The sequence below is a fragment of the Mesoplodon densirostris genome, chromosome 8 (genome assembly GCF_025265405.1).
Source record: "Mesoplodon densirostris isolate mMesDen1 chromosome 8, mMesDen1 primary haplotype, whole genome shotgun sequence".
In the NCBI taxonomy this organism is placed as follows: domain Eukaryota; kingdom Metazoa; phylum Chordata; class Mammalia; order Artiodactyla; family Ziphiidae; genus Mesoplodon; species Mesoplodon densirostris.
This window is the reverse complement of record NC_082668.1, coordinates 4,696,737-4,716,837: the sequence shown is the minus strand read 5'-3', so window position 1 is coordinate 4,716,837 and position 20,101 is coordinate 4,696,737. Positions and strand designations below refer to the sequence as shown.

At 49.4% G+C, this 20,101-nt stretch overlaps 1 protein-coding gene across 1 annotated transcript in view; it reads right to left on the bottom strand.

The window, feature by feature from the left end:
* The window catches only part of ASB18 (ankyrin repeat and SOCS box containing 18), a 62,909-nt gene that overhangs the window by 8,647 nt on the left and 34,161 nt on the right, over positions 1-20,101 (bottom strand). The window contains exon 4 of the mRNA XM_060107396.1: positions 7,470-7,974. Within this exon, the coding sequence (XP_059963379.1) occupies positions 7,470-7,974 (505 nt within the window). The remainder of the gene's footprint in view (positions 1-7,469; positions 7,975-20,101) is intronic.

The following is a 20,101-nucleotide window of genomic DNA, read 5'->3' as shown; positions in this document are numbered from 1 at the left end:
GAATGTATATAGGTATGTGTCTCCCATCACTGATTTGCAGAGTATATCCATTCAACTTCTCTATGTTAAGATTTTTTAGTGCAGCTAAGTTCTCTTCTATTATGTCTTTATTATTTTGGATCCATTGTTGTATGTTCTTCAATAATATCACTTATCTGTGAATTGGCTCTCTGCTCTTTGTCCTTTACGACCATCACTTTTTTTTTAGTTTCTTGGCTTTGTTTTTTCTTTTGCACTTAAGAAGTTCTTTTTTTTTAATAAATTTATTTTATTTTATTTATTTTTATTTTTGGCTGCGTTGGGTCTTCGTTGCTGCGCGTGGGCTTTCTCTAGTTGCCGCACGTGGGGGCTACTCTTCGTTGCAGTGTGCAGGCTTCTCATTGTGGTGGCTTCTCTTGTTGGGAGCATGGGCTCTAGGCACGCGGGCTTCAGTCGTGTGGCACACAGGCTTAGTAGTTGTGGCCTGGGGGCTCTACAGCACAGGCTCAGTAGTTGTGGCGCACGGGCTTAGTTGCTCTGTGGCATTTAATGGTTTGGGGAAGGGCAGGTTTAAGCCAATTGGGGCCAATAAAACACAAAGAAAGACTTCCTCAGGGCTTCTAGAGAAAACAGCTGGATCTGAATAGGAGGCTGGTCGGCCCAGTTGCTGGAAGCCATTTAGGGACCAAGAGAAGGACCATTTTTGAGGGCAAGGCTGACTTAAAAGACATCGGGTTCTTTGATGATGTCACTGAGACTCAGAAACCACCAATCCTGAAGCCTGTGCTTCTTGTTGTGAGAGATACAAGGGAGGCTGGAACCAAGTCAGGCAGGGGCTGCCTGGTGGGGCTGTGACTATGAGAAGGAGCCGCCTGGGGGTACTGGAGCCATGGAGATGCACGTGCTGCTGTAGAAGCTACCTAAGGTGGAGGAAGACGGGGAGAAATACCTTGGCTTTCCCCCCCTCCCCTTCCAATTTCCCATGGTGCCTCCCTTGGCTGAACCCAGTCAGAAGCCAGCTGATATGGGGCTCTGTGTTAGCTTGAAGGGGCTCTGTACCCTATCAGGATGCAGAGCAGAACACAGAGACAGCAGGGACTGGATCTGGGGGCGCACATGCAAACAGCACAGCACCCTCCCTTACATCATTGATTTGTTTAATGAATCAGTTCTGCCTTTTACTTCCTTTAATGTGTAATCTGACCCACCACTGTGCTCTTGCTTTCTTGGTATAAATTTATCTCCATCTTCCTTTTCATGCCATTCTATTGACTCCTCAGCTTAACCTGTCTGGTTTTATGCATTTAAAGACTAGATCTGGGCCTCCCTGGTGGCGCAAGTGGTTAAGAGTCCGCCTGCCGATGCAGGGGATACGGGTTCGTGCCCCGGTCTGGGAGGATCCCATATGCCGCGGAGCGGCTGGGCCCGTGAGCCATGGCCGCTGGGCCTGCGCATCCGGAGCCTGTGCTCCGCAACGGGAGAGGCCACAACAGTGAGAGGCCCACATACCGCAAAAAGAAAAAAAATAAATAAATAAAGACTAGATCTTCTGGCATCCCATAAAGGATGGCACACAGGGCACACACGTTTTCAGATTTTCTTCTGGATCCTTTGATGAGAGGTACGGATTTCGTCTCTCCTCTCAGGATGCCATCTCATTTTTCTCTTCTGCCCTTCCCCACAATGAATCCATTCATTTTTTTCTGTATTCATCTCTGATTAAGCTGAGATCCAGACACGAGGTCTGTCAATATGCAGGGGAAGTCCACGGTCCCGTTCTCTGTTCACTTGTGAGATGGTGGAGGGGCAGAGTGGAGGAAGGCTGGCGAGGGCGATGCCCAGCCTGGTGACCTGTACTCCACCAGGAGGCCTCTTCCTCCCACCCTCCCCCCAGCAAAGTAGCAGGTTGCTATGGAACTCAGGTTCCTCAGTTTCCACCTCTGCACTTGACTGCATCTCCCATGATGCACTGCACCTCCACAAGCATCCCCTACTGCCTGGTGGACTTGAACTATTTGTCTGTAATGTCTGCCTGATTGCCTGAAAACTGACGGCCGTGCAGCAGAGCTGCATCAGCCCTTCCTGACTCAGACATGAGCTCTTCCTGTTGGTGCCGTGGATTTGCTTTCTCCCCCTCCCCCTCTTCCTTCCATCCTTCCTTCCTCCTGTCTATGCCTTCACAGATATTTTAACATGAGACAGGAGCAGCTGCCCATTTAAATGGGTAATCGTATTACTCTTATCATCTCTGGTCCCCTCCCTACCCCAATGTTGTTTTTTCCCTAATCCATTACAGTCACAAGCTCCGGCTTAAGTGGGCTTTAGAGAAGGAGAGAATGAACACGGCAGGCTGAGCTGCAGAGGGAGAGCCAGGCAGGCGTGCATCTTCCCAGCCCAGCCTCGCACCCCACCGTGTGCTCTTGACATGCTGGTATTTCTGGCTTACACCAGCCACCACTAACATGCCATTTCCGGGAGCGCAGTGAATTCCATCGGCCCCTTTTCTGTGTTGGGAGGAAACCATGCCCTTGAAAAGAGCAGTTCACAGTGGATTCCTCCAGATCTAGTCTTGTCTGTCTTTACATGGTACCCTAGGCAATTCCTGCATCTTCAGACTTTCCTCAGGCCAACCTGGACCCTCCAGCTACCCTCCCACTGGCCCTCTCACTTCTCTGCAAAATATTCAATGGTTCCCAGTGACTGCATGCTACCTGGACATCCCCATCCCTCCCCTCAAGCCCCAGCCCCCAGGAACAGCTGCCCTCCCTCAGTAAGAGCTCCCCCTTCCCCAGGCCCCTCCTCCCTGGGTCATGGACTGTGACAAAGTCTTATTGCCTGTCTCTGGGAATTCATTTCCTGTCTCTTCTCTGTTCCACCTCTCTGGGGCTCCCGGGCCCTTTCCAACCCCTCCGCGCTGCGCCCCCCTCATGTTTGCCAGGCAGCTGGCTGCCTTCATTATTTTTACGCCAACACAGTTTTAAAATCTCCGCTGCCTCCTTGCTGTCTGTGGAGAAGCGGCTGCCACGTTACTCTGACACACTGATGCCATTAGGGTCCGCGCACACTCTCTTCAGCTAATGAGGCGACAGACAGAAAATTAAGGGGAAGAATCACACGGGCACACTGCTTTCTACGTAGATGGAGAAATAAAACAGAAGCAAGGAAAACGGAGGTGCGCTATGGCTGATAGCTCACCTCCCCCCTCCCATGGGGCAGCGTGCAGGCACTGCTGTGTAAAGGCAGGGAAGGGAGCCCTGGGTTTTGACGACTGCTACCCCAGGCTCCCCCCACGGAAAACCCTAGGAAATTGGAGTGTGAAGTCACGTTACCTAATTCCGTAATTCGGTAAAAAGAAAACAAAAACTTCAGGTCCATATGTGCAGCGTGGTCAATGCCCAGAAGGAGAGGCAAGACCAGAGGTTTGCAGATGTTTCTAGAATCTGTCATTCTTGCCCTCCACCTCCCATTTCCCCTTGCTCCAGCTACCTGCATCCCTCACCTGGACCGCACGACAGCCGGGGGTTTCCCAGCAGCCCCCAAGAGAGCATGTTCTCTACCCCTGAGCAGAGAAATCACCCTCCAATTCTCACTGGATTATGTCACCTGTCCTGCTTAAGATGATGTAATAGACTCCTATTGTTCTTAAGACAAAGGTGCAAACTCTTAACGAGGGCCCTGCCTACGGTCCCGACTCTTGCTGTTTCCCCTCCAGCTACTGTGTCATTCTCCCCCCACCAACCCCTGCACATATTGCAGAGCTCCTTCTGCCCCAAGACTTTTTTTTTTTTTTTTTTTGCGGTACGCGGGCCTCTCACTGCTGTGGCCTCTCCCATTGTGGAGCACAGGCTCCGGACGTGCAGGCTCAACGGCCATGGCTCATGGGCCCAGCTGCTCCGCGGCATGCGGGATCTTCCTGGACCGGGGCACGAACCCGCGTCCCCTGCATCGGCAGGCGGACTCTCAACCACTGCACCACCAGGGAAGCCCTGCCCCAAGACCTTTGCACCTGCTGTTCCTTCTGCCTGGAATGATTTCCCCTCCCCTCTTCACACAGCTAAGTCTCCAGCCTTCAGATCCAGAATCACTCTATAAGCCCTCGAGGGAGCCTCGGACTCCCTGCTCAGCCAGGTCTAGCCCCTCGTTTGGTACCTTCAAGGTCTGGAGGGCCTTGGCTTTGCAGCTTTTCACATCACAGCAATTTCACAGTGGTGTGTGTGGTTATCTGAGTCAAGGCCATCTCACCCACGTGACTGGCAGCTCCATGAGGGCAGGAAATACCCATGCTCCGGTTCAACACTGTACCACCAGCACGGGAGCACAGCCGCTCCCTAGAAACGTTTGTTGAATGAATAAGTGCTTAAGGGATGCCTGTGGGGGAGAGCTTTCATCACTGGTGTTGGCCTGGCACTTCCCCAACTCCTGGGCAAATCTAAGCGTGAATTATTTATGACTGCCCAGGTGACGGGCAGAAGGAGAGAGGAACGTGAGCAAAGGCCTTTACCCCAGACCAAGCATCCAACCCACAAAGTCAACTTGCGGCAGCTAGTCTGGATCCACCCTTGTGTGTGCGTTTCTCTGCCCTCCTGCCCGCTCTCCTCTAGGCCGGGCCCCCTGCGTCCCGGCAACTTCCAGAATTCAAACCTGGCTGCATCCTGACACCGCACCTGCACCTGCCCTCGCGTCCCCCCACCTGACTCTGGTGTTAAGCAGCGGTCAGCCGGGTAGAAAGGCCTGGCATTGTCCACATGCTTGCTTTCCCAGCCGTGACACCGCTTTGATGTTCGCGGCAGCGCAGTGCGCGCGGCTCCGACGGATGCTTCTGAGTCCGCCTGCTGCGGCACTGGTGCCTTTGTCTGGGCACCGGGGAACTGTGATTTATGTCATAAGCTCGCTGCGAAACCTTTTGCCTCAGTAATTCTGAGCTCCGTGGGTGTCTCTTTACATCTATTTAAAGCACGGCTGCTGCCCACGGCCGGCGTGCTCTGTGACATTCCCCGGTGCCTCTGTGTATGCCTCGCCATGGCGCTGAGTCTTGCCTGCAGAGCATCTTTGTGGCTCGTTTCAGCGTGTTTGCTGCGCGCTCCACGGGGGCTGCTGAGCGAGTCGGGTCTGCTCTTTGATGTCCCGCGTGCTGATTAGACCCCTTTCCCGGTGGAGCACATGCAGGGGGCCTGGATGCTGACGCCACATTTCCAGAGTGTTCACCCTGGTTGTCCTGGGGCGAGGCCAGAGCCTCACAGGCACTTGTACGTTGGCTTGGAGGATGCCCAGGTTGGTAGTAAATGCGCTCTTGCCCGCAACCTGCTCCTAGCCGGGGGCGCCAGGGGGCAGGGGGCTGCGGACCTCCTCTGCACCGTCCCCCGCCCCGAGGTGTGGGCGGGCCTCAGCGCAAAGACGTTGGAGGCCTGTTTCCAAAGATTTTAACTGCAGCGCCGTGCCCTGGGGTTGCTGGAATCCCATTCTCTCATTCAACAAACTTTGACTGAAGGTCCCCTGCACTGTGCTCTGTGAAAGCCTCAAAGTATTAAGATTTCTCAGAGAAACTCCGGTTCTTTCCGCAATGGTGTGGAACTGCTGGGAGATTGATCATCATCTCCAGAAGCCAAGCACCTCTCGTGGCCTCTTGGTCCCCGTTGTAACTAACTGTCCCAAGACCCAAATCCACAGCCACCCCGCACCCCACTGACCTGCTCCATTCCTGTGTGGCTGACAAAGGATGTCGTGAGGATATCCCAGGACGGGGCCCCTGGAGGCCCAAAGGGGAGGCACTGGGCTTTGCCCTGCATCTCTAGGTCAAGGTGGGGTGATTCCACAGCCTTGGAGACAGAGTTCAGGTGCTAGAAGTCCTGTCCCCCGGGATGATGCCTGTGGGGTTGCACCTCGGACATTGAAACCTGGACAGAGGTCTCTAAAAATCGAATGTCTTCGAGGCTAACAAAGGATTATTACTGGTCACCACTGAAATATACTGACTTTTTTTTTTCTTTAAAAGAATTTGTCCCAGGTGTTTTTCACTGTTGGGCGTCATGTAAAGTCTTGTTTCTTTCTTTGTTGTTTTGTTGTTTCTTGTTCATTCTTTATGCAGTTTCACACCATAAGGGTTGAAGGGTGCATCTTGGTTTAAGGCACACACAGTGTGAATTGGAGGGGTGGTAGGTTTCCATTTTATCAGTAGATGAACTAAGCCTGCTAATATTGGGAAACGTCTAAATGTAAATCATGACTATAAAAGGGAAGTGTTATAGAATACAAAAAGGCTGGCGTTTCTTCCCTTTCAAGAGTCCACGCATGGTATGGAAATCACTGCATTAGTAGAATGCCTCAAGAGGATGACTCGAAGATGGTGCCAGACTTGGCATAAGAAACTTGTCATAAAGTTTGTCAAGTAAGGAAACACCCAGGGAATTGTCTGGGTGGATTTTCCATTTCTCACCTGTGTTTTGAGAGACAAGAGTTTTATTCTGTACGCATCTGGGATGCAAAGTTAGCATTTGAAAGAAATGTGTGAATCTCACTCTTTCAGACCATCTAGACCATCTAGCTGTTGTCCTTTTAGGATAACAGCTTTTAGGCTATTTGTGTAAAGCTTATCAGGCCAAACACGTCTCTGGCATATGACTGGTGAATCTGGGATAATTTTTAAATTAAGCACAGCCAATTTTACATCGAATAGAATGCCCTCCCTTCAATGAAATCTTTCGGGGGAGGACAATCGCTTATTTTAACTAGTATTCTGGAAACTTTCCTTTTGGAAACATTTTCTGTCTTTATTTTCTCTGATAAGAAATGTTTATTCTTCATCTTTATCATTTCAGTGCAGATCTGATACGTGGAAAGGCGACAAGCAGCTCAGAGCCAAGTCTGCAAAGTGGGGTTGAGGTCCCAACACAGCCTTGACCCTGAACAGGGCACTTCACCTGATTGAAATCCAGGTAAGGGAATGTCAGGAGCCTGGTGTATTTCACAGGCGTGTGGTGAGGACTGAGTGAGAGAAAACTGTGAAGTGCTATCACTAATCCTATTAATAAGGTGGATGGTCACATTGGGTATTTCATTTCAAGCCAAATACCAGATGCGACAAGAGACTGATTTCATTGTTCACCAATTAAACCAAAAGATAATCTGCCAAAATATTTTGAGCCATGACGGCATCATAGAAACAAGTGCCTAGCGTCCCCAGGTGACAAATCTGCAAGGTCTCACTCGAGTATGCTTGTTGACCCCCCAACCTTTTCATTTTCTCGTGACTCTAGAAAGGGCTGCCCAGCCCTGGCTCCTCAAAGTGTGGTTCCAAGACCTCACCCTCATCTCTAGTCTTGCTAGAAATGCAGACTCTGCCACCCCTCCTGCGGGATCAGAATCTGCATCTGGACCAGTCTCCAGGGGGGTTCCGGGCCCCTGAAAGCCTGAGAAGCGCTGCATGCCCCCCGGCGGCTGGCCGGGTCCCTGCGCTGCAAAGTCCTCGTGGCCTGTCCCCGACCCCCTCTTACCTTGGGGAAGGCGTCGGGCCACACGGTGGGGGAGCCGTGGTTGAGCAGCGCCTGCAGCGTGCGCTGCGGCGCGGCCTCGGGGGCGCAGGCGGCCGTGTGCAGCACTCGGGCCAGCGGCGACGCACCCCCGTAGTCCAGCGCGCCCGCGTCGGCGCCGTGCCGCAGCAGGAGGCGCGCCAAGCCGTGGTACGCGTGGCCGCAGGCCTTGTGCAGCGGGCTGCGCTCGTCCTCGTCGCGCGCGTCCGCCGCCGCGCCGCACCGCAGCAGCAGCGCGCACAGGCGCAGGCAGCGCGCGTGCTCGTCGGGCCGCCGCGCAGCGCCGCACGCCGCGCTCAGGGCCGTCTCGCCGCGGGCGTTCCTCGCGTCCACGCGCGCCCCGCGGCCCAGGTAGAGGCGCGTGTGCTCGTCCAGGCAGTGCTGAGCCGCCACGTGCAGGGGCGTGTCCAGGCCCGCGCCGCCCGCGCGCTGCACCGAGGCACCGTGCTCCAGCAGCGCTTGTGCGCACCTGCGGGGAGGCCAAGGTCAGTCACCCGGGCTGGGCCCGGCGGACGCCCCGGCACCGGCGCCCTGTTTCCCCCAGCCCGGCACGCCCTGCCTGCGGGTTCCGGGGCTTCGGACGCCCTCCCTCCCCACCGGGGGTGTTGGCTCCTAAAACAGCCAGGACAGGGATCCAGATCTCCCGTGCCCAGGCTATAGGAGTTCAAACTGAGCTGGAAAAACAAAACAAAAAAAAAAAGAGATTGGGCCTCCCTGGTGGCGCAGTGGTTGGGTGTCCGCCTGCCGATGCAGGGGATGCGGGTTCGTGCCCCGGTCTGGGAGGATCCCATATGCCGCGGAGCGGCTGGGCCCGTGAGCCATGGCCGCTGGGCCTGCGCATCCGGAGCCTGTGCTCCGCAACGGGAGAGGCCACAACAGTGAGAGGCCCACATACCGCAAAAAAAAAAAAAAAAAGAGAGAGATTAAGGCAAACCTGGGGGTACAGGTTACTAAATGGTGGCAACAGCTAAGAACTTTTCCTAAGAACCCACGAGCAGCGTTAACATTTACCTTGTAATTTGTAACTACTTGGTGCTACTCTGGAAGGTAATGTGGTTCAGGTGACGGTGCTGGAAACACGAATTTCCTGGGCTCTTTGTCACAGGTGGCAGTTGAAGGGTCTGGGAGTGAGGGTTCTAAGGAGGGCCCCTTAGGCCGTCGGGCTCTTTATCAGCCGGCAGGTACCTGCGTTTTGGCAACGGTGTGAGGCAAGGCTTGCCTTACTCCCTGGGATGGAATCTATCCATCATTCCTCAAGACACTGACACAGAATGGCACTGGGGTGTCCTCAGACAGGACTGGATGCGTGGGCGAAACCCACACCCATGCCTAACTGTGGGACTATCTTGGTTTCAGCCAAGCTCTCCTTGAACAGACTGTGGATTTTGGCTGTTGCTAAATCCCACAGTGGTGTTCTGGGGTTTGTAGGCTCCCTTGGGACACTGTGGTCTCCCCTAGAGGTGGGTGTCTCCTGCTGCTTCCAGGTCCATCAGGTGGATCCCAAGACTGTCCTCTCCCAGGAGAGCAGTTTCCTCAGAGCCTCTTCCCCACCTGGGAGAACTCCAGGCACCTCAATCCAAGCCCAGGTGGCCGTTGCTGACTGGTCAGGCCCATGCTGGAAATGGGGCCTCAGACACTGGTGGGGAACTCAGCCTGGACCAGCCTGAAAGTAGGACCGTCTCATAGACCCTCCCACCACCCTCCTCCATTCTGCTGGCCCTTGTCCTTCATGGGCACCGACAGAACACCAGCCCCACTTCAACCCCCCACTCCCGGGTCACCTCCTGGACGTTGCCATCAGTGTGTTTACTCCACGTTTGGAGTCTGACGCGCCAGCATGCTGACTTCACAGCGTAAGGCTCTGGTCCGTCTAGCTAGCCCTCCTGTTGGTACTCTCCTCATCGCTTCTCTGTTGAAACTTGGGTCATCGGCCCCTGGCTTTCTCAGCCCTTCCTGGCTTCACTTCCTTCCCTGGGCAGCCCTCCACTCTCTCTTCTCGGCGTCCTCAGTTCCCTTGAGTTGAGGGGACGTGGCCATCCCGTGCGTCTGTTGGCCGCATTTTCAGTTGGGAATCCAATCATCACCCACCCGCTCTTCCCCCCTTGGCTGCAGAGTGCTGCTGGAGGGAACACCATTCATGGAGATTGGCCTCTGGGCTCAGCTGGTCCTCAGGGCCCTTTGGCTTATACTTCCCAGGGCTGAGCACCAGCTTCTCCTTCCTCGCCCTTTACTGGCTGTTCCAAATGTTGACCGCTGTCCCCAAGAGATCCTATTTCTACTCTCCTCCTTCTCAGCAATCTACCCCTACTTCACGCAGCGTGCACGTTCTCCCAGGAGCTGCCGTCCTTCCCGCCTTGTGCCACCGAGTCAGACCCCGTACCTGTTAGAATCTGCGTCTACATGATTGTCCTCTCCTACTTCCATAGGTCTGAGGAAAGGAATCCCTCTTGACCCTCTTGTCCCAGGTGTAGTCCTCTTCTGCTTCCTTGGGGGTCTTGCTCTGTGCGTTACTTACTCTTCGCTTTCACCCTGTCCCCCACCGCCTCTTCAGTGGGCCACTCAGCCCTGCTGATTCCATCTCTTGAATAATCACTTGAACTGCTTCCTCCCTCCATCCCGTTGTCCCTGTCCTTTGTTGAGGCCCCCAATCCTTTTTTGCCTGAAGCTAAGGACAGTCTCTTCATTTGTTCCCTGTGCCAGTCTAACAAGCTCCATACTACCCAGAAAGAGCCTTTCCAGTGTGAATCATAAGACCTGTGCCCGCTGAAAACCCAAAGGCTCCTCCTGGCGGCTGAAGAAAGCCCAGGCTCCTTTCCCCGGGACACAGGACACCGCGTGATCCAGCTTCTGTGGGCCTCACCAGTTTCAGCTCCTGATGCTCCATCCTGTGCTTCGATCCTACCTGACCAGGTGTGGTTCTTAGGACGTATCCTATCTTTCCTTCCTCTTCCTCTGGGTCCCACTTCTGTGTTGTCATGTTCCTCGTGCCTAAGTGTCTGGGCGCAGCCTTTATCACTCTGTGTTTCAAATGTTTGCTGGCACGTTTGATTCCTCTCTTAGACGGTTGGCGCCTTGGGTGTGTAGAAATGGGGGTTTATTTATCTCTGCTTCTCCGCGCCAAGGGCAGGGCTAGCCCACTGTTGGTATTCCCTAGGAGCGTGTTGAACAAATGCATTTTGTTAATGAACAGCCTCCATTTTTCCTTCGTGTGGCTGCTGTTTCTCCTGTGCTTTGCCTGAGTGGGGCTCTGAATGGGATCCTTTGGGGGTTTCCAGGCCGGAAGCTGCTGCCCTTAAATCTGTTTACATTTCTACCCAGGGACTCTCAATATTTTAAATCCTCTCTCTGTATTTCTCTAGCCTCCATATCAGCAGTGTCTTGGGAAGTGGTCTGTCTTGGGTGAAAGATCTTTACAAACAAGTACAATTTGATGTGAAATGTCCTTTGGGACAATAACCAGCTAAGAGAGGATGCAAATTTGACAATCAGAGTGCTTCAGATCTGCTTCCTCCTTGCCTCTCTGGGAGGAATTTTGAACAGTGCAGCAGGAGGTTAGAAATCAAGGGTTCCGTCTCATTTTGCCACTGAGCCTGTGTGCACTCACCAACAATTACAAAACATTTTCTTCTGCTCTTTTTTTTTTTTTTTTAAAGCAGCCCAACCTCTCTGAAGAAGCCCACTGGGAAATATAAGTGGGTCTCTTTTCCACGTCCACAGCCTAACAGGCTGATGGCCAGGTTGCTCTTTGCAACAAAGATACCTTTCAGAAGAATGACACTGGCCCACCCTCTGGAGGGCTGCAGATGCCCTTTTCATTTTTAATGGAGAGCTTCTAATGGGCTAAACCTTGGCACTTCCTTAGAGCAGATAATGATGTAAGTTGCAGACCACAGGCATGAGAAAACAACACCACAACAAATTGACGGGGGCACATAGCTGCTGGCACACACTGGGCAGTCATTAAAAATGAAGTTGTGGGAACCTGTTTAATGACATGGAAAACTATTTGCAGTGGTCCTGTGAGAAGATCGGGTTACAAAACAGCATCGAACACTCCCATTTAAAAATAAAAGAGCAGGTATGTATATGCATATGAAGAAAGCCTAGAAATACACAATCCAGCGTGTTTGCCTCTGGATGATGGGGTGATGGTGCTTTTATTTCCTTTTTGCCTGTCTGTATTTTCAAATCCATTTTCCAAAATGGATCAGAGTCGCAATTTGACGGAGGGACAACAGAGGTTACTTATTAATAACAAAACCATCCCCCACTGCCACAGCAGCAGCTCTTGGATTCTGAGAATGTCAGCTCAGCTTTCCAGGTTTCCAGAATGCTCTCAAATTTTCCATTGATCTGTCCAGGCGTAAGCAACGATCTGGGAAAGTGCGTATGGCAGTGCCTCCGAGAAGGTGAGTCGAGAGGAGCGGGCGGGGGTGGGTGGAAGGTCCTCAGTGCTAAGCAGAGCAGTGATAAGTCTTGGGGACCTGCAAGATCTGACCTCGTATGGGTCAGTGTCTCCAGTCAAGGAAGAGATGGCCCAGCGGGGAAAGTACCACCCAAGCCTTTGCAGGACTGTGTGGGAAACCCAGCTTTGGCCAAGCCCTTTCCTCCCAGGGGAGATTTTGCGAGCAGGTTTCCTGATATCCTGATAGACACAAGAAGGAAGGCCTGGAGCCAGCGTAGGACAGTCGCTGTCGGGAACCAAGGGTAAGTTCCCATCTGACGATGTTAGAATGACTTGTCTCTGTCTTACGAGATTAAGGAGATGCTGTGTTGTCTGAACAACCTCAGATATGAAGCAACTTGGGCAAACACTCCCCACCCCACCACCATCCCTCATCCCCGTCTTTGATAATGATCGAGGTGACAAGCTGTTATGGGGCCCAAGGTTGACAGCCCACAGAAAAAGTAGCTTGAGCCAAAAGGCAGGAGTTAATAGAGATGAACCCATCAAGGGCTGTTGAATGAATGTCATTTTAACTTATTTCTAAAGAAGGAAGTGGGACTCTGAGCCGACGTCCCACACACCGCTCCCAGCCACTTCCAGCATCTTCCCGAAGCGCTGGCTTTCCCACTCGCCTCGCAGGTGCAGAAAGGTGCTGAGTGCCTCAGCCCGGGCTTCCTCACTGCTCACCTCTTCCTTACCCTTTCACACCACCTGCCAAGCCACCCTGCACCCCATGAAACAGAGCCAGCTCCAGGCTTTCCTTCTCCGGCTTCCCTCCTCACCATCCGTCTAGTTGCAGAAAGCCCTCCAAAGTGCTATTTCACAGCCTCTGGTTCTGAGCTGGGAGGTCAGTGCATTCCCCAGCACATGGTCTTTTTATTTATTTTTAGCAGAATGTTATCTTTAGTCCTTGCAACACCTCTGTGTTGTAGGTGGAGTTTGCAGGGGGGGAAATTGAGGCTTAGAAGAAGACCAGTGATTTGCATAGGGCCATCCAGCCCAGAGGTGGCAGAACAGAGGCCCTGGCTGCTGTGTCTGGCTTACTTCTCAGTCACCCTACCCGCCCGGCTGCTCTTCCCGTTGGGACTATTTGTTAAGCACCTTCTATGAGCCAGGCATGGTACTAGGCATTTCCCCTAAGTTCTCTCTAAACTTTTCATTCATCGGCTCATTCCATAAGTAGAGAATTTCCTCCATGCTCTGTACGCCAGCAGCCTGTCAAGGTGAGGGGGAGGGTCTCTTCTCTGAGCACTCCACAGGATTCCTGGACAGACTCACTGATAGAACACTGAAGGCCGCAGAAGGCCAAGGAGGTCGCCTGGCCCGTGGACCTCGTGCTATACAACAACAAACAACAGGAACCTGCTGCTCGTCCAGTCCTGTGGGCAACTCTGCGCCACAGATTTCATTCTCCCTGGTTTTCAGTGAAGAGGTGGTGTTTGAGGGTTCAGCAGTGATCTCAAGGGTGGGGACCTGGGATGTGACGGTGACGCCACAGCCAGAACATGCTGCTTGGGATGTGAACCCCAGCTACCGCTGGCTAAGAGAATGAGTCAGCGACCTAACCATGGTACTGAAAGACAACAATGACGAAGAACTATTCCACGTAAGGCGAAATTCACAAAGATTACTTAAAGTTTTTCGAGGGAAAACAGACATTGCTTCTAAGCCCTTTGTCAGGTGTGTTCAGCATCTGTCTCCTGAGCAATGGTTTCAATGGCTGGAAGTCGCCAGAGTCCTTGGACAATCCCGACTGCGCTTCACTGTCCTCTTCCCATGGTTGCTGCCCGAATCCCTTCTGACAGACGGGAGGGGCTTCACGCTAGGCAGTGTGCTCAGCGAAAGTAATGGGTGTCATGAACCAGTCTTGTTGAATCACCATTTATATGCTGCTCTTCCTCCTCGGGGTTGACACAGAGGCAGATGGGCTGGAGACGTGTCCCCAGGGCAGGGTGGCTGGAGCCCAAAGCCTGGGTCCTCTGGTGGGGGCAGGCAGATCGGCTGGATGCTGGGCAAGGCAGGAATGGGGGGAGGCAGGGGACAGAGGGGAGAGACCTGGGAGGAAAACACAGCCGTGCTTTCCATTGAAAGGGGGCTCCCTCTGTGGATTGACTCCCCAGCTGGCTCCAAATGAAGGGTGGGGAAGCCGCCGCCCTGACTTTGATGGAGGAGCGGCTCCACTTGGTTTCCCTGGACCTTCTGCTGAGCCTCTCCTTTGGGGACCTGCCACCCGCCCCTTTCTGCTCTCTATTTTCTTCTCCCTCCCTTTCTCCTGGGATGCTAAGCTGTGAGACGATCAAGCATAAATGTTTACAATTGAAACGTCTGATGTGAATGGACAAATCCTTAAAGGTAGTGGGGAGATGGAGAGAGAAACTTGCTGGTCATTTCCATCCTTACGTTTTCCCTTGGAGCAAGAGCTGCCATTTAATTTGCTTCGGAAGTGTTGAATGGCTGTGGCTGCTGATGATATTTTCGGCAAATTCTCCCCAGACAGTGAGTGAAATTCTGCCTTTTGGGGGACGGAGGACTGATTTAGGGAGCAAACTTAGAGAAGTTATAGCTCCACTGTTCGCTTCACTTGCCCTTGAAGGAGTGTCTGACTTTCTGGAAGCTTCACTAGTGTCCCCTTCTCAACAAGAAACGGGCAACCTTTCTCTCCTCCCCTGGCCCCAGCACACTGGATGAAGAGGGAGACCCAGAGGCATCAGAGTGAGGGGAAGAGAAGGAGGAGGAAAAGTGAAATAAAAGACCCTACTCTTGGGCTTCCCTGGTGGCGCAGTGGTTGAGAATCTGCCTGCCAGTGCAGGGGACACAGGTTCGAGCCCTGGTCTTGGAAGATTCCACATGCCACGGAGCAACTAAACCCGTGCGCCACAGCTACTGAGCCTGCACGTCTGGAGCCTGTGCTCCAAAACAAGAGAAGGCCGCGACAGTGAGAGGCCCGTGTACCATGATGAAGAGTGGCCCCCGCTCGCCACAACTAGAGAAAGCCCTCGCACAGAAACGAAGACCCAACACAGCCAAAAATAAATTAAAAAAAAAAAAGACTCTTTTTTAAGGCAGGGATGAGGGTAAGGTTGGGGGGAGCTGGGAGTCGTATGAGAGAACAGTTTTATATGTATGTATTTATGTATTTTTTAAGTCAGGTAAATTTACAGAGAAATGCACAGGTCTGAGAAGTATAGCTGCAGAAATTGGCAAAGCAATACATGTTTGTAACCAACATCCCAGTCAAGACGTAGCATATTTTCATCTCTCCAAGAATTTCCTTTGTGTTTGCTACCAGCCAGTCATCACTCCCACAGGCAACCATGGTTCTGAGTTCTTTCACCATGTTTTGTCTTTTCTACTTTTTTGTGTCTGGCTTCTTTAGCTCAACAGAATGTCTTTGACGCTCATTTGCATTGTTGCATGCATGAGTAACTCATTCTGGTTTATTTCTGAGTCATATTTAATTGTATGGACTTACCATAATGAAAAAATTCATTCTCCTTTTGATACTGATGGGCATTTGGGTATTTCCATTTTTTGGCTATTATGAATAAAGCTGCTATGAACATTTTTATGTAAGTCTTCTTGTGGACATATGTTCTCATTTCTTTTGGATAAATATCTAGAAGTGGAATTGCTGGTAAGTGTATATTCAACATTAAAAGAAACTGCCAAACAGTTTTCCAAGGTGATTACATCATTATACACTCCTAACAACAGTGTATGACGTTTCAGTTGCTCCACATTCCTGCCAATGTTTAGTGTTGTCAGTCTTTTTGACTTTAGCCACCCTAACGGGTGTAACGTAAAGCATATTTCCTCATGGTTTTAATTTGCATTTCCCTGATGACGAATGATGTTGAGCACCTTTCCATTTGCTTATTGGCCATTTGTATATCTTTCCTGAGGTGTCTGATCAAGGATTTTGCCCAGAGGGTGAAGGTTTGATTTGGCCTGGATTACCTCTTTTAATTCCTGACAGCGAGTTGTCTGTATTCCAATAGAACTTGGTAAGTGACCAGAAAACTGATTAATCTGCCTGAGATGTCAGAAGTGGCGAGGAAGGAGGATAAACCTACGATAGAACATGTTTGAAAGGTCGGGATTAGAGATGAGCAGAGCTACTTTCTGACTATTGGCAGTTTTTGAAAAAATTAGGTTAACAAGGGAGAAGCTATCTTTCAACATCTGTCTCTCTTATGGCGCTTGGCTTTCTAACCTGGCTCTGACCGTTTACACTGGGTGCCACTTTAACGGCAAAACATGAGCTCTTGGTGAGCCTCAGGTTTCTAACCTGTAAACTGGGGATAACCATGCCTTGAAGGCCTGCGGGGAGGATCATAGCACATAAGACACTTGCAAGTGCTCAGAATGTGAAGTTCTGGACTTCCCTGGTGGTCCAGTGGTTAAGACTCCGTGCTTCCACTGCAGGGACGCGAGTTCGATCCCTGGTCAGGGAACTAAGATCCCATGTGCCGCATGGCAGAAAAGGAAAAAAAAACAAAGAAAAAGTGAAGTTCTTCTACAAATATCAAATCATCCAGTGGGAGTAGCCCCTAACTGACACCTTGTTCTTTAATATTCCTTGAGATGCCTCAAAGTCCTGTTGAACCAGACCATGTTTTCTCCCCTCCACTTGAACAACAATCAGTCACTCATCTGGGATGTGGAGAGTGGGCCATTTAGTGGAATATACATCGATGCTCATGAGCTGGAACCTCATGCAAGCAAACCTCCTGTTATTAGGCAAAGGCTTTTGGGGTTGGGGCGAGGACTCAGAATAGCTGTCCCTGTTCAAATCCTGACCAGAGAGTGCCTTTCTTTCCTCAGGAAGAGTCATACTTCATTTCTCTCTGCCCAGATTTCAATGTGCCAGGTCTGAGTTAGAAAAGAATTGTCCCATGATTTTCTTCAATAATTTTTTCCTCCCAAGATAATTAGCTGCTTCCACAAGTCCAGTTCTGGCTTACGAATGAATTTTTATTTAGTTGAATTGACACAACTGGGACCAAGAAGTAAACTTGCATGCTTTTTAACTAATATGTTTGTGAAGGAAGCAAATCCTCCTCACTTTTGTTTAAATCAAGACAGCTTTAGATGAGAAAAAAAATCAGGACTCTATTAATTCTTTTCTCATTTTAATTATCTCAGAATTTTAAAAAGGTCAAGGAGAGGAATCTGATAATAAATAGGGCGAGGCTGGCATGCAGGCTACTAACGTGAAGAGAGTAACTTTACTGGAACTTTTCTTTTTGGGAAAATCTCTTCAAAAGGCTCCTAGATTAAAGCTCCGATATCCCTTTTTGTGTGTTGAATTCTGAATTCTGAAGCTTGCTGGTTGGAAGGAAGCACAGATAATTTTTTTTTAAATCCCAGGAACTCAGAGACTCAAAGGTTTTAAAGTCCTGCACCCATGGAGAATTGCTGACTAAAAGGGGATGCAGCAGAACTGGGTCCCTAGGTGTGGAGACCATTGTCATCAAGAGTAAGAAAATGAAGTGGCTCTGTATGTAGGTCAACGACCCCCTCTCTACTGTAAGGTAAAAAAATTAAGGATGACCTAAAATCTACTATGTATAAAAAGATTCTGGAGAAAGTAGCTCTTTCCTGTCAAAGTGATAATGTTTATACTACTTGAAGCCAGACCTCCTCAGAGTCTAACTTTAGGGGGACTCTTCAGAGCTGAAAAACCGTAGTCTAAACCTCAGGCCCTCTCTGACATCTGTTAACTTTTATCCTTCAAGGTAGTTGGCTATGTTATTGTAGAGGTGTTCAAGGGGACCCCCCAGCATCTTCCATCAAATCATTGATATTCTAAGTCAGCTGTTGCATAGTTCTGCCTGAACTTCTGGTGTGTTCATAGCTTATCTTAAACTTTTCCCCAATAACCTGGATTTAAATAAGTCAGGACTGTCGGATGAAATCACCAGGGAGAAAGAGTCATGTAGAGAGACGTAAGGAGACAGAAGAGAAAATGAGAAGAAAAAGAACAAAGAGGAAGAGAAAGACAAAAGAAAAGAGATTGTAAAAGCCCCATCTTAATACAAAGACATTTTAAAAGTCTTTCTTTATTAAACAATATGCTAGATATGAATGATTTCTGAAAAACCAGCTGAAGCCAGGAAATTAGTTTTTATCACACAGTGTATAAGCCGAGTAGCTTGAATGGTCTGCATATGCCTCAGCTCCAAATGTAACCTTGTTGGTTTGTCTTAAGGGCTGTTGTCAGGTTTCACAATATTTTGTGTTCTGAGTAGGTGATACATTCTCATTTAGTAAAGAACAATATTTTTCTAATACTGTAAGGTGGAAGATTGGAGCCCAAGGTATGAAAAAAACTTGGTTTTTAAAACTCCTTCTATTTTAAAATTATTTTAGATTTACAGAAGAGTTGCAAAGATAGTGCAGAGAGTTCCCAAATGCTCTTCATCCAGCTCCCTCTAAAGTTCACATCTTATATTATTATGGTACCTTTGCCCACATTAAGAAATTAACATCAGTCCAAAACTATTAACTGACTTTGTTTGACTTTCACCACTTTTCCCACTAATGTTCATATTCTGTTCCAGGATCCAATTCAGGATACCATACTGCATTTAGAGAACTTAATTTTGAACAAGAGAAAAGTAAATATAGACATGCCTTCTTGGGCAGGTGGGAAGCATGGTGTGTTCCTAGACATGCAATATCATCAAATGGGTTATATTTTCCATAGGAATATGTTATAATTGGGAGTATGTTCTTGACTAGAGATATTACTGGGAATAAATGATAGATGACCAACAAATATGGAGATAAAAGAAACCAAAAACCCCATATTAATTAAAAATAGTGCAATGTTTTTTCAATTCTCCTAAGATAGACACAATGATTACACAAGAGTCCTCAGGAATTGCAGTCAGCACCTACATAATTCTTAACTATATGCAAGGTGCTCTTCTAAACATTTTTCCTACATTAGCTAATTTTTTTTTTTTTTTTTTTTTTTTTTTTTTTGTGGTACACGGGCCTCTCACTATTGTGGCCTCTCCCGTAGCGGAGCACAGGCTCCGAATGCACAGGCTCAGCGGCCATGGCTTACGGGCCCAGCCGCTCCGCAGCATGTGGGATCTTCCCGGACCGGGGCACGAACCCGTGTCCCCTGCATTGGCAGGTGGATGCTCAACCACTGTGCCACCAGGGAAGCCCTACATTAGCTAATTTAATTCTCATAATAACCACCCTACATAGTAGGCTCAAATATTACAGCGAGACACAAAAAAATGAAATAACTTACCCAAGCTTGCACAGCTAGTAAGTGTTGGAATTGGGATCCAACCCAGACCTCAGATGTAGCAAAATATGTACTTGTAACATATAAAATTGTAGGGTATAAAAATATGATGAAAACTGAGTGCAATCAATAATAATTTTGCCCGTTTTCTTAGTATATAGAAAGACATTTGCTTTGATTTGATTGGCTTATGTCCTTTAATAGAGCTGGTGCCTCTTTCTCTCCTAGAAAATTTCCAGTAGAAATTTACCAGCCCACACTCTCAACTTCCGTGCACATAGTGGATTCTACACATTCTTGGCTCAGTGTCTAGCACACTGCTGTAAATTACCTTCCTCTCCTTTGAAACCAAAAGCATCTTGTGGGGGTAGACTGTGTATAACACAGCGCAGCCCCAGCACCTTGCAGAGTTGAACAACTTGCGATTGAATGCTTGTAGGGAAGGAATCATTATTGGATGAACTTAGAGCTGTGCTTTTCAAAAGTAGATGGGGTTTCTATAATTTTGTCACCAGATGGCAACTTTGTACACCAGCAAATCATCTACCAAATGACTCAAGGATAGAAATTGTAAGTTAAAATGAGGTAGAAGTTAATCTTTATTTAGTATCCATGCAGAATAGCTATCTATTTACAGCTTTAAAAAATCATTGAGAAATATATTCATAAGCATTTCTACTTGGAATCATATCTACATATCTTATCTCTCACAACTATGCCTTATGTGAATCTGAAATTTACAAAATGAACAAAGTTAAAATAAAGAAAATGTTCTTCATACCCAGATGATAGAATTGATAGAAACATTAAAATATTTATTAGAACTGTATTCCATATATCTGAGAAGCTAGAGGAAAGATTGAACATGTTAAGACATGAAAG